We start from the raw sequence: 13,820 nt of genomic DNA on the forward strand, positions 1-13,820 counted from the left end.
TATATTATCTACTTCAGTTCTTACTTTAGAATCTAGGATATCAAATTCTATATTATCTAATCTATAATGTAATTCTGAATGACATACCTTAAGATAAACAGCTATAATATCTCGTTTTCTGTACTGGGTGCTCCTATCCCGTTTCAGCCATCTGGTTTGACCCTGGTGGATACCTGCTATGGCAGCAGCACTGCAGTTGTTGGTTTTTAACTTTATGTATTTCGGGAACACGTTGTTTTTCACGCACATGTTTAGAAACCAGATATTTTGTGTTGTTACTCTACGCTTTAAAAGCAATCTTGAAAACGTGTGTTGTGTAGGATGGGATGATGAATTGTGTATAGTTGTGTCAGTATGGGTAGGTTTATGATATACGGAGAACTCATGTTTGTTGTGTAGTCTGGAAATCGTTACATCTAGAAAGTTTATGGAGTTATTCTGTTCTGTTTCTATTGTAAACTCAATATTATTATGAAGTGAATTAATATATGATAGAAATTGGTCAAGTTGTCTGTTAGTTCCTGTAAAGCATACTAGTATATCATCCACGTATCTCCACCAATATAAGAACTGTTTAAATACGGGATGTTTAGAAATTGTTGTTTCAAGTTGGTTCATAAATATATCTGATAGCAATGGGCTTAGAGGATTACCCATAATAAGTCCTGCACTGTTGTTTGTGTATATTTGATTATTGAATTCAAAATAGTCTTGATTTATGCAAATTTCAAGAAGGTGTAAAATTTCAGATGCAATGATCGGATTTGTACTATTATGGTCTAAAAGATTTTTTAAAAGAAAAATCTTTTAGACCATAATAGTACAAATCCGATCATTGCATCTGAAATTTTACACCTTCTTGAAATTTGCATAAATCAAGACTATTTTGAATTCAATAATCAAATATACACAAACAACAGTGCAGGACTTATTATGGGTAATCCTCTAAGCCCATTGCTATCAGATATATTTATGAACCAACTTGAAACAACAATTTCTAAACATCCCGTATTTAAACAGTTCTTATATTGGTGGAGATACGTGGATGATATACTAGTATGCTTTACAGGAACTAACAGACAACTTGACCAATTTCTATCATATATTAATTCACTTCATAATAATATTGAGTTTACAATAGAAACAGAACAGAATAACTCCATAAACTTTCTAGATGTAACGATTTCCAGACTACACAACAAACATGAGTTCTCCGTATATCATAAACCTACCCATACTGACACAACTATACACAATTCATCATCCCATCCTACACAACACAAATTAGCAGCCTACCATAGCATGATACATAGACTGACAGAAATTCCCATGACAAAAAATAACTTCGAGATAGAACTAAACATCATTAAACAAATAGCAGTAAACAACGGCTATAACGAACAAACAGTTAACAAAATTTTAAACCAAAAACTCCATAAGAAAGCCCTGAAATTAGTGTATCCACCACCACAGAAAGAACCCAGTACCTTCTGCTCTCTCACATATACTGGCAAGATAACAACAAAGATAGCCAGATACATAAAAAAGAAAGGAATAACACCAGCTTTCAGAACTAACAACAACTTAAGCAAATATATTAAGAACAATAAAAGCCGAAAGAGAAAGCAACTACAGAGTGGTGTGTACAAACTAACTTGTGGTGACTGTCCGAAAACGTACATCGGTCAAACTGGCAGAACTTTTGACAAACGGATAGCAGAACACAAAAGGGCATTCAACAATAGAAAAACAGACACTTCTACATACGCACTTCACCTTCTAGATCATAATCATTCTTTCAATGAAGAGTTTCAAATTCTACATATTCAAAATAAAGGCCTTAAGCTATCTTTTTTAGAATCTATGGAAATTAATAAACTGAAAAATACAGATATAATTCTGAATGACCAACTCGAGACAAACAGCTCCCCACTCCTCAACCTCTTCAGTTGAAGACTTAAAAAGGCAAACACATTGTAAACTATATCACTTGAGAAAGGCACTCCGCCGAAACAGCTGTAGTCACTTAGTTATAATAAATTTTGTGGAAGTATAGAAAACAAACGTTTTCAGTGTTTTATTGTTAGATAAAATGAACTTCCATCAAGTAACGGTCGAATCCATCAATTATTTACAGGAAGCCAATACAGGGCTATTGACCATATTGTTTTCAAGATTGCTTTTAAAGCGTAGAGTAACAACACAAAATATCTGGTTTCTAAACATGTGCGTGAAAAACAACGTGTTCCCGAAATACATAAAGTTAAAAACCAACAACTGCAGTGCTGCTGCCATAGCAGGTATCCACCAGGGTCAAACCAGATGGCTGAAACGGGATAGGAGCACCCAGTACAGAAAACGAGATATTATAGCTGTTTATCTTAAGGTATGTCATTCAGAATTACATTATAGATTAGATAATATAGAATTTGATATCCTAGATTCTAAAGTAAGAACTGAAGTAGATAATATAATAGACAAAAAATTTAATACACAATGTAAAAAACTAAATAATCTAAATTGCAATAGTAAAAAACTCAATACTCATACAACAAATTTTTCAAATCATAGTTTTTTCAATAGATTTATAAACTTAACAGATACTAAATTCAATAATAGTGAAATAGAACTTTTAGAGAAAGGATTCAAACACAACTTGCCTCAACATAATAATCAAAAAAATTTAGAATATTTAGGTGTAGAATGTGAAGTAGCGTTAAACAAAACTGCCAAAAACATAGAAAAAAGCATCATTTCAAAATCTATTACTGATGTATGTAGTGAAACTAATAATTCCTGTTTCAAAGAAAACCAAATAGCCGTTTCAATTAAAAATAAATCAATAAAACATGACATAATATTTACAAAAGCAGACAAAGGTAACACTACTATTGCTATCGACAAACGAGACTATAATAACAAAACAATAGAATTTTTAACTAACCAAAACAGTATAAAACTAAACAAAGACCCCACAGAAAAATACCGAAAACAAATTAAACTAGCCATTGAAAATTCAAAATCAATACTAAATCCAACAGAACAGAAATACCTTAATATTATGAACCCACAACCTCCTAAATTATACTCTTTTATTAAACTACACAAACCTGACCACCCAATAAGACCTGTAGTTTCTTTTTATACAGCTCCGTCATATAAACTTTCAAAAAAACTGTCAGATATTATTACAGAATACACTAAATTTTCACCTAAATTCACCGTAAAAAATACACTAGAACTAGTTAATAAAATTCAACATTTTCAATTGCCCAACAACTCCAGACTAATTTCATTTGACGTAAAAAATCTTTTTCCTAGTGTTCCTCCTACAGAAACTTTTGTTTTAGTTAAAAATCTTTTAGACCATAATAGTACAAATCCGATCATTGCATCTGAAATTTTACACCTTCTTGAAATTTGCATAAATCAAGACTATTTTGAATTCAATAATCAAATATACACAAACAACAGTGCAGGACTTATTATGGGTAATCCTCTAAGCCCATTGCTATCAGATATATTTATGAACCAACTTGAAACAACAATTTCTAAACATCCCGTATTTAAACAGTTCTTATATTGGTGGAGATACGTGGATGATATACTAGTATGCTTTACAGGAACTAACAGACAACTTGACCAATTTCTATCATATATTAATTCACTTCATAATAATATTGAGTTTACAATAGAAACAGAACAGAATAACTCCATAAACTTTCTAGATGTAACGATTTCCAGACTACACAACAAACATGAGTTCTCCGTATATCATAAACCTACCCATACTGACACAACTATACACAATTCATCATCCCATCCTACACAACACAAATTAGCAGCCTACCATAGCATGATACATAGACTGACAGAAATTCCCATGACAAAAAATAACTTCGAGATAGAACTAAACATCATTAAACAAATAGCAGTAAACAACGGCTATAACGAACAAACAGTTAACAAAATTTTAAACCAAAAACTCCATAAGAAAGCCCTGAAATTAGTGTATCCACCACCACAGAAAGAACCCAGTACCTTCTGCTCTCTCACATATACTGGCAAGATAACAACAAAGATAGCCAGATACATAAAAAAGAAAGGAATAACACCAGCTTTCAGAACTAACAACAACTTAAGCAAATATATTAAGAACAATAAAAGCCGAAAGAGAAAGCAACTACAGAGTGGTGTGTACAAACTAACTTGTGGTGACTGTCCGAAAACGTACATCGGTCAAACTGGCAGAACTTTTGACAAACGGATAGCAGAACACAAAAGGGCATTCAACAATAGAAAAACAGACACTTCTACATACGCACTTCACCTTCTAGATCATAATCATTCTTTCAATGAAGAGTTTCAAATTCTACATATTCAAAATAAAGGCCTTAAGCTATCTTTTTTAGAATCTATGGAAATTAATAAACTGAAAAATACAGATATAATTCTGAATGACCAACTCGAGACAAACAGCTCCCCACTCCTCAACCTCTTCAGTTGAAGACTTAAAAAGGCAAACACATTGTAAACTATATCACTTGAGAAAGGCACTCCGCCGAAACAGCTGTAGTCACTTAGTTATAATAAATTTTGTGGAAGTATAGAAAACAAACGTTTTCAGTGTTTTATTGTTAGAATTATTTTTATAGACACAATAGCGACAAATTTAAATATACCAACATATTAAACGACGTCGAATGGGCACTCATACCCCCCTCCCCCCTGTCGTACTCCGTCGTAATAAGCAAGCCCCCCCCTCTGTCTTCTCAACGACGTAGTTTATGGATGACCCCTAACATGATTGCTCACCCACAAACTCGCCAAACTTCGCCGAGTCGCCGAAATGCGCCAAGTCCGGAGCGTGGACTCTGCCTCCGAGCAAGCAACAGCAAATTGATGATAAGTCAGTTTAAAGCGGACCACTCATGGTACTGCGGCGTCGTTCAATTTTGTCGGATTCGGCGAATTGGCAAAGATTTTGATAGTGTGTGACCGTGCATCCAGCGAAACCGTACAATTTAACCGCAGACATAATGGTTTGTCTGCTGCAGTACTGCAGAAATTGATATCATCGACATCTTGTCGAACGACACCGCAGTAACGTGAGTGGCCGGTTTAAGACGATAGAAGGAGTACAGTGCCTCACGCTGCCCTGCAAAATACGGGGAGGATTGAGGGCAGCTACCTTCATAGCTCATTGGCGTATTGTGAGGGCAGGATACTCTAGCTAGAAAGTTTTGGGCTCTTAGGAGTGGTCCTTGATTTGCTCGGGTTAAAATCCTCATCCCAATGAACTGTATTGTGGGGCTTATTAAAACAGTCAAAATTACACTACATCAGACAAAAAACATTCATTATTGTTTAATTTAACAAAGAAGAATAATCCTCAATAACGTTATTACATTTTAAAACAATAAAATTTATTCGTCATTATAATATGACATATTGTAGTAAACATTTTTATTATTTGTGCTGTTTCTATTATTAAATAATATTTTGTAATAGTTTTATTATGTCTTCGTTTGTTATTTATATCGAGTTAATTTTGTTATTATGTATAACCAACTTGTTTTATTTTTTCATCATATAAAGTTTTTATTTAATAAATATGATACCATTCGTTCCATTTGTGATATGCAACATATTCTGAAATATAATTTTTATTCATAACATAATTTATATTGTTGGTATATCTATTTTTCGCCAATGTAAAAAAAAGTGAGTTCGTAACAACATATCATAATCTAATTGTGCCTTCCATGCGTCAACTGTAATAAAAGTGTTTTTACAGTACTAAAACATTTTTAGTACTTCGACAAAAATTCCAGTGTTGTCTGCCATTAACAATAACTCTACTTTCTTCAACTCAAATTTTAATGCAGTCAGTGTCAATCCTTTACAAAAAACTCGACATTCAATTGCGACATTTATAGAGCAACATGTTTTTCGTCGAAATGCTTAAAATTTCATCAGTATCAGTGACATCTTAGCTCATGATGAGCCAAAGCTTTCTTCAGAACAATTCTCTATTCGCCTCTGTCTCTGACAACTCTTCGCCATGCTCTCAAATAATCATCTTCTAAGTGGTTTTGATATAGGCCGGCGCATCTGTAAAAATATTAGTATGTACTTTTGGATGCATTTTTTTGCAGAAATTGCTTGACAAAAATTCATATAGTAACAATTGAGTTATCCTCCCACTCTAAAAGGTCTGGAACATTGTTTAAATAGTCAAAATGTCAAAAAATGGAGGAAAAATTCGATTTTTTTCTTCGTTTTTTGATTATAACTTTAACACTTCCGAGAAAAGTTACACTGACATAAAAGATGCGAAATTAAATTTCCTACAATATAGCATTGGTTAATAATTTAAAAAATTGTCACCCTTGTTGCAAAATAGCAATAATTGCGAAAAAAAAAACCATAAGAAAACAAGTATTCGCATTTTACGTTTTACAACCATTTATGCTACACCTAGGACCTTCATATTTTACCCACAAAAACTCTAGAATAAAACAATACTGTAAATTTCATTAAGATCGGTTTAATAGATTTTGCAATCCAGCTTTCGCAAAGAAAATTGATTTTTTCAAAATGTTGCAAGACTGAAAATAAAGCAGATAGCAAGTTGATTTTTTTTACATATAGAAGAGATACTGTACCTTTCACTTGCAATTTGCAACGTTAAAATCGGTTAACTACCACGGCGTCAGCAATTTTTTTAAATAAACATTAATTTTTGGTGCTACGTGCAGGACAGCGGATACGTTTGCTCTGATTGGGCATTACAATGACCTTTGATAATGATTGATTTTGAATTTTTAGTACATTTCAATATAAATAAATAAATTTGTTTATTGCAAAACAAAAACACATACTCTGTCCTTTGAAATAACACTTTTTTTAGCAAAAACTTTCTTTGTTCATATATGTTAACTTAGAGAATAAAAGTTTATTATTTTTAAACATATGCAACTGTTTAAACAATATTTCACAAACAATAATCAAATTAGTTTGATTTTTGTGGAATTAAAATGTTAAAATACAACAAAATCCAGAGTAAGAAAATGATATATTAGATAGAGATTGGAAGAAATTTTGGTGGAAATCACCTTGTGTGAATCGAACACCGCTGTCCTGCGCGTAGCACTATAAAATTAATGTTTATTTAAAAAAAAATTCCTGACGCCGCGGTAGTTAACCGATTTTAATTTTGCAAGATGCAAATGAAAGGTAGGGTATTCTTCTATACGTAAAAAATTCAACTTGCTATCTGCTTTATTTTCAGACCTGAAACATTTTGAAAAAATGAATTTTTTTGCGAAATCTGGATTGCAAAATTTATTTTGCAAAATCTATTGAACGGATCTTAATGAAATTTACAGTATTGTTTTAATATATCATAAAGTTTTTCCGGGTAAAATATGAAGGTCCTTAGTGTAGCATAAATGGTTGAGAAACGTAAAATGCGAATACTTGTTTTTTATGGTTTTTCCGCATTGCTATTTTGTAACAAGAGTGACAATTTTTAAAATTTTTAACCAATCCTATATTGTAGGAAATTTAATTACTTTTCTCGGAAGGGAATACTTTTAAAGTTATAATCGAAAAACGAAAAAAAAAACTTTTTACTTCATTTTTTTTGACATTTTGATTATTTAAACACTGTTCCGGACCTTTTTGATTGGGAGGATAACTCAATTATTATTATGAGTTATTTCCAAGCAATTTCTGCAAAAAAATATGACTCACCTCTCAACGTCCATCTCAAAACAGATGCGCCCTGGACTAATACCTAATTCTAGTTTCTTCTGACTCGTTCTTCAATCGGCTCTCTTCGGTCCAAATTTTGACTGTTGCATCTTCCTCTCGCCAGATTACAAGGCACATCCATTTAAGCTTGTACATAATCAATTTTATAATGTCAGGTTTCCCAAAACTTGTATACAAGTCAAAGTTGTAACGCCTGCGCCACAAACATTGCTCTTTTATCTCTACAATATATATAAAAAATGGTACGCCACTGAGATATTTCAAATTAAAAATTATTTTTGTATTCCACGTTTAATTTATGAAAAAGAACCTTTCTTGTATTTTTTTCTTATGGTGCATCATCTTTATGCGAAAAAATAAAACATCTTCGAGCATATTCTTCATTTCTTAATACATATGTACATTATCAAGAACTCTCCAATATAATAATACCAAAGTAGAACAATAACAGAAAATATTACTAAAAAGATTTTAACTAGGTGCAAAGCTACAACGAATGTTCAAAATTACCTCCTTTAAAGGTGACATTTTATATTCACCATGTACACCAGGTACAGGTAAATTTTTTAAAGAAAAAAATAGTACGCCACTGAGAAACGTCAACTTAAAAATAATTTTTGAATTCCTTGTTCAATTTACAACAAAAAATCATTCTTGTTTTTTTTCATATGCGGCACCGGCGTCGTTTTTATACAAAAAAAAATAAAACATCTTAACGCTTACAAATTATTCGAGGTAGATTCCATATGCATAGAAAATTATTTCAAATACTTTGTAAATGTTAAGATATTTTATTTTTTTTTGCATAAAAACGGCGCCTCATATGAAAAAAAGACAAAAACGATTTTTTGTCGTAAATTGAACGAGGAATTCAAAAATGATTTTTAATTTGACATATCTCAGTGGCGTACTATTTTTTTCTTTAAAAAATTCGGGCCATTACCCGTACGCGCGCCAATGGTGAATATAAAATTACTCTGTCACCTTTAAAGGAGGTAATTTTGAACATTTGTTGTAGCCTTGCACATAGTTAAAATATTTTTAGAAATATTTTCTGTTATTGTTCTAGTTTGGCATTATTATATTGGAGAGTTCTTGATAATGTCATTGTATTACGAAATGAAAAATACGCGTGAAGATGTTTTATTTTTTTTTTTCATAAAAACGGTGTACCATATGAAAAAAAGACAAGAAAGGTTGTTTATCATAAATTAAACGTGGAATACAAAAATAATTTTTAACTTGATATATCTCAGTGGCGTACTATTTTTTTCTTTAAAAAAATTCAGACCATTACCCGTAGGCGCGCCAATGATGAATATAAAATCGTTATTTGTTTGTCAAAAAATGCGCAATAACTACCTCTTGAAACCCACCAAATTTAATTTTCATAGCTTAAAAGGTCTTAGAGCAATAAAAAAATTCGCAGTTTGAAAAAAAAATTTCAACGCCCCGTATCTTGGAAACGAAGCATTTGCGGACACAGGTTTATAGAGCAAACTGTCATTATTTTTTCATGTAGAATTACCTCTTAAAGTTTTACATACTTATTTACTAACACCCTGTATATTTTTTAGTGTCGAATTTTAAATGCCAAAAATAGAAAAAGTATACTTACTCTCTAATCAACTCGACAGCCTCCTCATATTTAAGTCCGAGCTCAATAAGAGCCAGAGCCACCATGACAGGAGCTCTTCCCAGGCCAGCGATGCAATGAACGGCTACGCAGCAATCGGGATTGTCATTGAACTGTTTTTTAAGAATCTTGAACCATTCATCGACTATTTTAGTTGGCGGAAAGGTGCCGTCGTCGTAGCCTAGGTCGAAGACTTCAATATTCTGGTTGTTTAGCTCCTCCACTTTGTACGACGGTTCGCACACTCTCACAACGGCCGTTACCCGGTGTTTTTTCAGCTCCTGCAACAAAAGCGATGCCGTTATAGTCCGGGGTAATAAGTTTTTTTTCTACAACCACTATTCAAAGGCACTTTTCTACACAGTTTTATGTTAACAAAGTTGACATTTTCTCACAGTATAAGATTTATGACATTAGTGTGCAGAAAAGTGACGTCTCTATGCAGGAAAGTTCTTTTCTGCACAGTACCATTACATTCCACAATAAAATCATAAATATAATTATAACATGTTTAGATGAAATGGTTTTATTTAAGATATTAGATTTGATAGTGCTTCTCAAAAAAGAACCGATTTAACTCATGTCCGAGAAATCTGCAAAATTCGCTACTTTAACACATTATTTTTGAACTTTACATTTGGTATTTTACAAATGATTACCTCATTCTGAGTAACTTTATATATTCTGTTTACATCTTTGGTAAAAATGCAGACAATTATACAACCTGTAAGACAATTATTATACTTAGTTTTATCAAATAGAAATTAAGTTATGGATGTTACAACTGTTTTATTTTACAATTTTATTCTTAATAAACATTTTATAATTATCAAGTAACCAATAAGGATTTAGCAACCTCAGCAAGATACTTCGAATGAAGTAGGTCTTGTGGAAATCCGTGACTGCATAAATATAACGTCAAATGTGACATTATTTTGTAATAATTTATTTAAAATAGTTTAAATTCAAACAAATAAAGGCAGTGCATTAATTTTCTAACTGATTTCTGTGTAATTTGTTTAGTTATAAGGAATTTAAATTGATTAGTATGAATTAAATACAGTTTAAAATTTATAATTTATTATTATAATAAATCTTCGTTTGGAAATTGTAATTTTTATTTTTAGCAAAAACTGTGGTTGTAGAAAAAGTATAGTGTGTAACACGGGCAGAAAGGTAATTTCTCACTCGTTTGAATTGCGGCACTCGCTTGCGCTCGTACCGCAACTTTTCAAACTCGTGAGAAATTAGTACCTTTCTGCACTTGTTGCACAATATACTATTCCATGGCACTTCAACACCCAGGGTACTGAAGCGTTTTTTCGACAGGTAGTACCTATAAGAACAAATTTTGTTCTATTTCCTGCGTAGGATCTGGCGGCCATTTTTATTTATAAACAATTTAGTGTCAAAAAACGGCCTTTTTCCTATTTTTTCATATCAAAACGGTGAGAATTATGGTTTTTTTAGTACAAACATCTTCGACAGCATTTAAAATGGCGTATTATAAAGGTTGATACACTCATTTATTGTTAATATAATTGCGAAAAAAGGTCGAAATTTCAAAAAAATTAATTTTGCAATAACTATTGTAAAAACTAGTGTACGGCTTTGAAATTTTTGTCAAATGAGGGTTCTTTGGTGCTTAATACGTGACAAAAATTTCAAAGCGATTCATTCAATTGTTTAAATTTTATTCAAATAGTTTATCCCAGAGAGCTTTTTTTGCAATAACATGTCAGAAAAAAATAATGTTAGAACCACTCTACAGGTGTCAAATGAAACAGCATGAGCTAAACTTTCAAATTGGTTTAAAAAAAGTGAATAAAAAATGTATTTATTAATAATAAATAATTATGAAAAAGTATCCTCAATCTTTCCTTATAAACTTTTTATTTTTTATATAATAAATTATATATATATTTATTACAAGTTTTGATCAATTATTATATACATACCATTACTTGGTAGTTGTACACCTAAAACACGGTAAAAAAATACATTTTCTTGAAAAAAGTTATTCAAAAAATTTATACGGAAAAATTGACGATACTTTTGCATAATTATTTATTATTAATAATGCATTTTTTATTAACTTTTTTTAAACCAATTTGAAAGTTTAGGTCATGCTCTTTCATTTGACATCTGTAGGATGGTTCTAACATTATTTTTTTCTGACTTATCGCAAAAAAAGCTGTCTCTGATAAACAATTTGAATAAAATTTAAACAATTGAATGAATCTCCGTGAAAATTTTGTCACATATTAAGCACCAAAGAATCCTCATTTGACAAAAATTTCAAAGGTGTACCTACACTAATTTGTACAATAGTTATTGCGAAATGAATTTTTTGCAATTTCGACCTTTTTTCGCAATTTAATTAGCAATAAATGCTCTCGAAGATGTTTGTACTAAAAAGCCCATGAGTTTCACTGTTTTCCATTGATTTGAAAAAATAGAAAAAGGCCGTTTTTGACACTCAATTGTTTATAAATAAAAAACGCCGCCAGATCCTACGCAGGAATTTTTTTTTATTTAAACAATATAAATACACCTAATCTACAAGATTAATCAGTATTTTTTCTTTAACCTAATTTCCCTAAAAATGTTTGTAAACTAGATGTCACCTGGTCCATCCTAGCTTTTTTTTACATGAAATGTCCACTTCTTTGTTGTGGCTACACAGCACAGCACTGACTCTGCTTTTCACTAATTGCTCACGTATTTGTTGTGGCTACAATACAATGCACAACACTAACTAAGCCCGGCACAACTTCACACATTACACGAGCTCGAACGGTTTAGTCCTCTTGAGCCTTCGCATCTGGGGTTCGTTGACAAGAAGCTGAAGTGCTTCATGGTTGGAATGCTTATGGAGCCTGTCTTCATGTCTCCTGGCGACTTTCTTAATTTCATTTGGAATAGATTCGATTTTAAGATCTCTACGCAAATCGTCGTTCCGAACATACCAAGGAGCACATACAATATTCCTTAATATTCGGTTCTGGAGCGTTTCTAAATTTCGGTAATTACTTTTTTTGGTACAGCCCCATAATTGTAGGCCATAGGTCCACACCGGTTTCAATATCTGTTTGTAAATTAGTACTTTGTTCTGGATGGAAAGTTGAGAGTACCTACCTATTAGCCAATACATATTTTTGTACTTTATCTTCATCTGTTCAGTTTTCTTTTTAACGTGCTCCTTCCATTTTAGTTTGACGTCGAGATTTAAACCCAGGTATTTCGCTGTTTTTTTATTAGAAACAACGTTGTTGTTTAGGATAATTGGAAGATTATTGATTTTCTTGTTAGTGAAGTTAATATGAACTGACTTCTGTTCATTAAACTTTATACGCCATTTTTTGGACCAGCCTTCTATGCCATTAATTGCATTTTGTAAGTTAATCGTAGATTCCTCTATAGTTGCTCCTATTGTCATGACTGCTGTATCATCAGCAAATGTGGCCAGTTGGATGTTTTCCCTCTCCGGAATGTCAGATGTGTACAAAAGGTATAGTATTGGTCCAAGAACGCTACCTTGTGGAACCCCTGCATTTATTTGCTTTAACTCAGAGTACTCGTTTTCCATTTTAACTCTAAATGTTCGCTGGTGTAGGTATGACTTCAATATTTCAACGAGTTGCATAGGAAATATTTTCTTTAGCTTCATTAACAGACCGTCATGCCATACTTTGTCAAATGCTTTTGCGATATCCAGGAATACTGCCGAACAAATTTTGTCCCCTTCCAGTGCTTTTTCTATTTCAGTTACTATTCGATGGATCTGGTCAATTGTGGAGTGTTTATCACGAAATCCAAATTGATGAGTTGGAATAATATTTTTTTGTTCAATTATATGGTTCATTCTTCGTAGTAGTAATTTTTCAAACACCTTTGAGATTATGGATAGTAAGGAGATTGGCCTGTATGATGTTAATTCATGGTTATCTTGTCCTACTTTTGTTATCATTATAACCTCTGCAGTTTTCCAAAGGATGGGAACATATCTAAGCCTAAAGGATGCATTTATTAGTGTACTACGCAGGAAATCGTTACAATTTGTTCTTATAGGTATTACCTGTCGAAAAAACGCTTCAGTACCCTGGCTGTTAAAGTGTCACGAACAGGGAATATATTTGTCTTATTACCCTGGCCTATTAAGGATCAGTGGTATACGATATAATTTCAGTGAAACAGTAAATAATGTTCGTGTCTAGACGTTCAAACTCTATACTCTATTACATGTTTTTATGTATCTTCGATTCGAATTACAGTAATTTGCTTGAGTTATTTACAGCGTGAGCCACCGAAAACTTTTACCGCCAGAAAAAAATCTCGTCTATACTAGAATCACAATAAAGATGCACTAGAAATAAACAAAACAACACACGTTGAATGTTACGAG

General features: G+C 32.2%; 1 protein-coding gene across 3 annotated transcripts in view; it reads right to left on the reverse strand.

The window, feature by feature from the left end:
* The window catches only part of LOC114332485 (PRL-1 phosphatase), a 194,336-nt gene that overhangs the window by 46,563 nt on the left and 133,953 nt on the right, over positions 1-13,820 (reverse strand). For all 3 annotated transcript variants that reach the window (XR_007701102.1, XM_050663257.1, XM_050663258.1), the window contains exon 3: positions 9,398-9,696. Coding sequence is in view for 2 of the 3 variants with exons in the window: in XM_050663257.1 (XP_050519214.1) it covers positions 9,398-9,696 (299 nt within the window). In the remaining variant the exon portion in view is untranslated. The remainder of the gene's footprint in view (positions 1-9,397; positions 9,697-13,820) is intronic.

The sequence above is a fragment of the Diabrotica virgifera genome, chromosome 10, assembly GCF_917563875.1.
Source record: "Diabrotica virgifera virgifera chromosome 10, PGI_DIABVI_V3a".
Lineage (NCBI taxonomy): Eukaryota > Metazoa > Arthropoda > Insecta > Coleoptera > Chrysomelidae > Diabrotica > Diabrotica virgifera.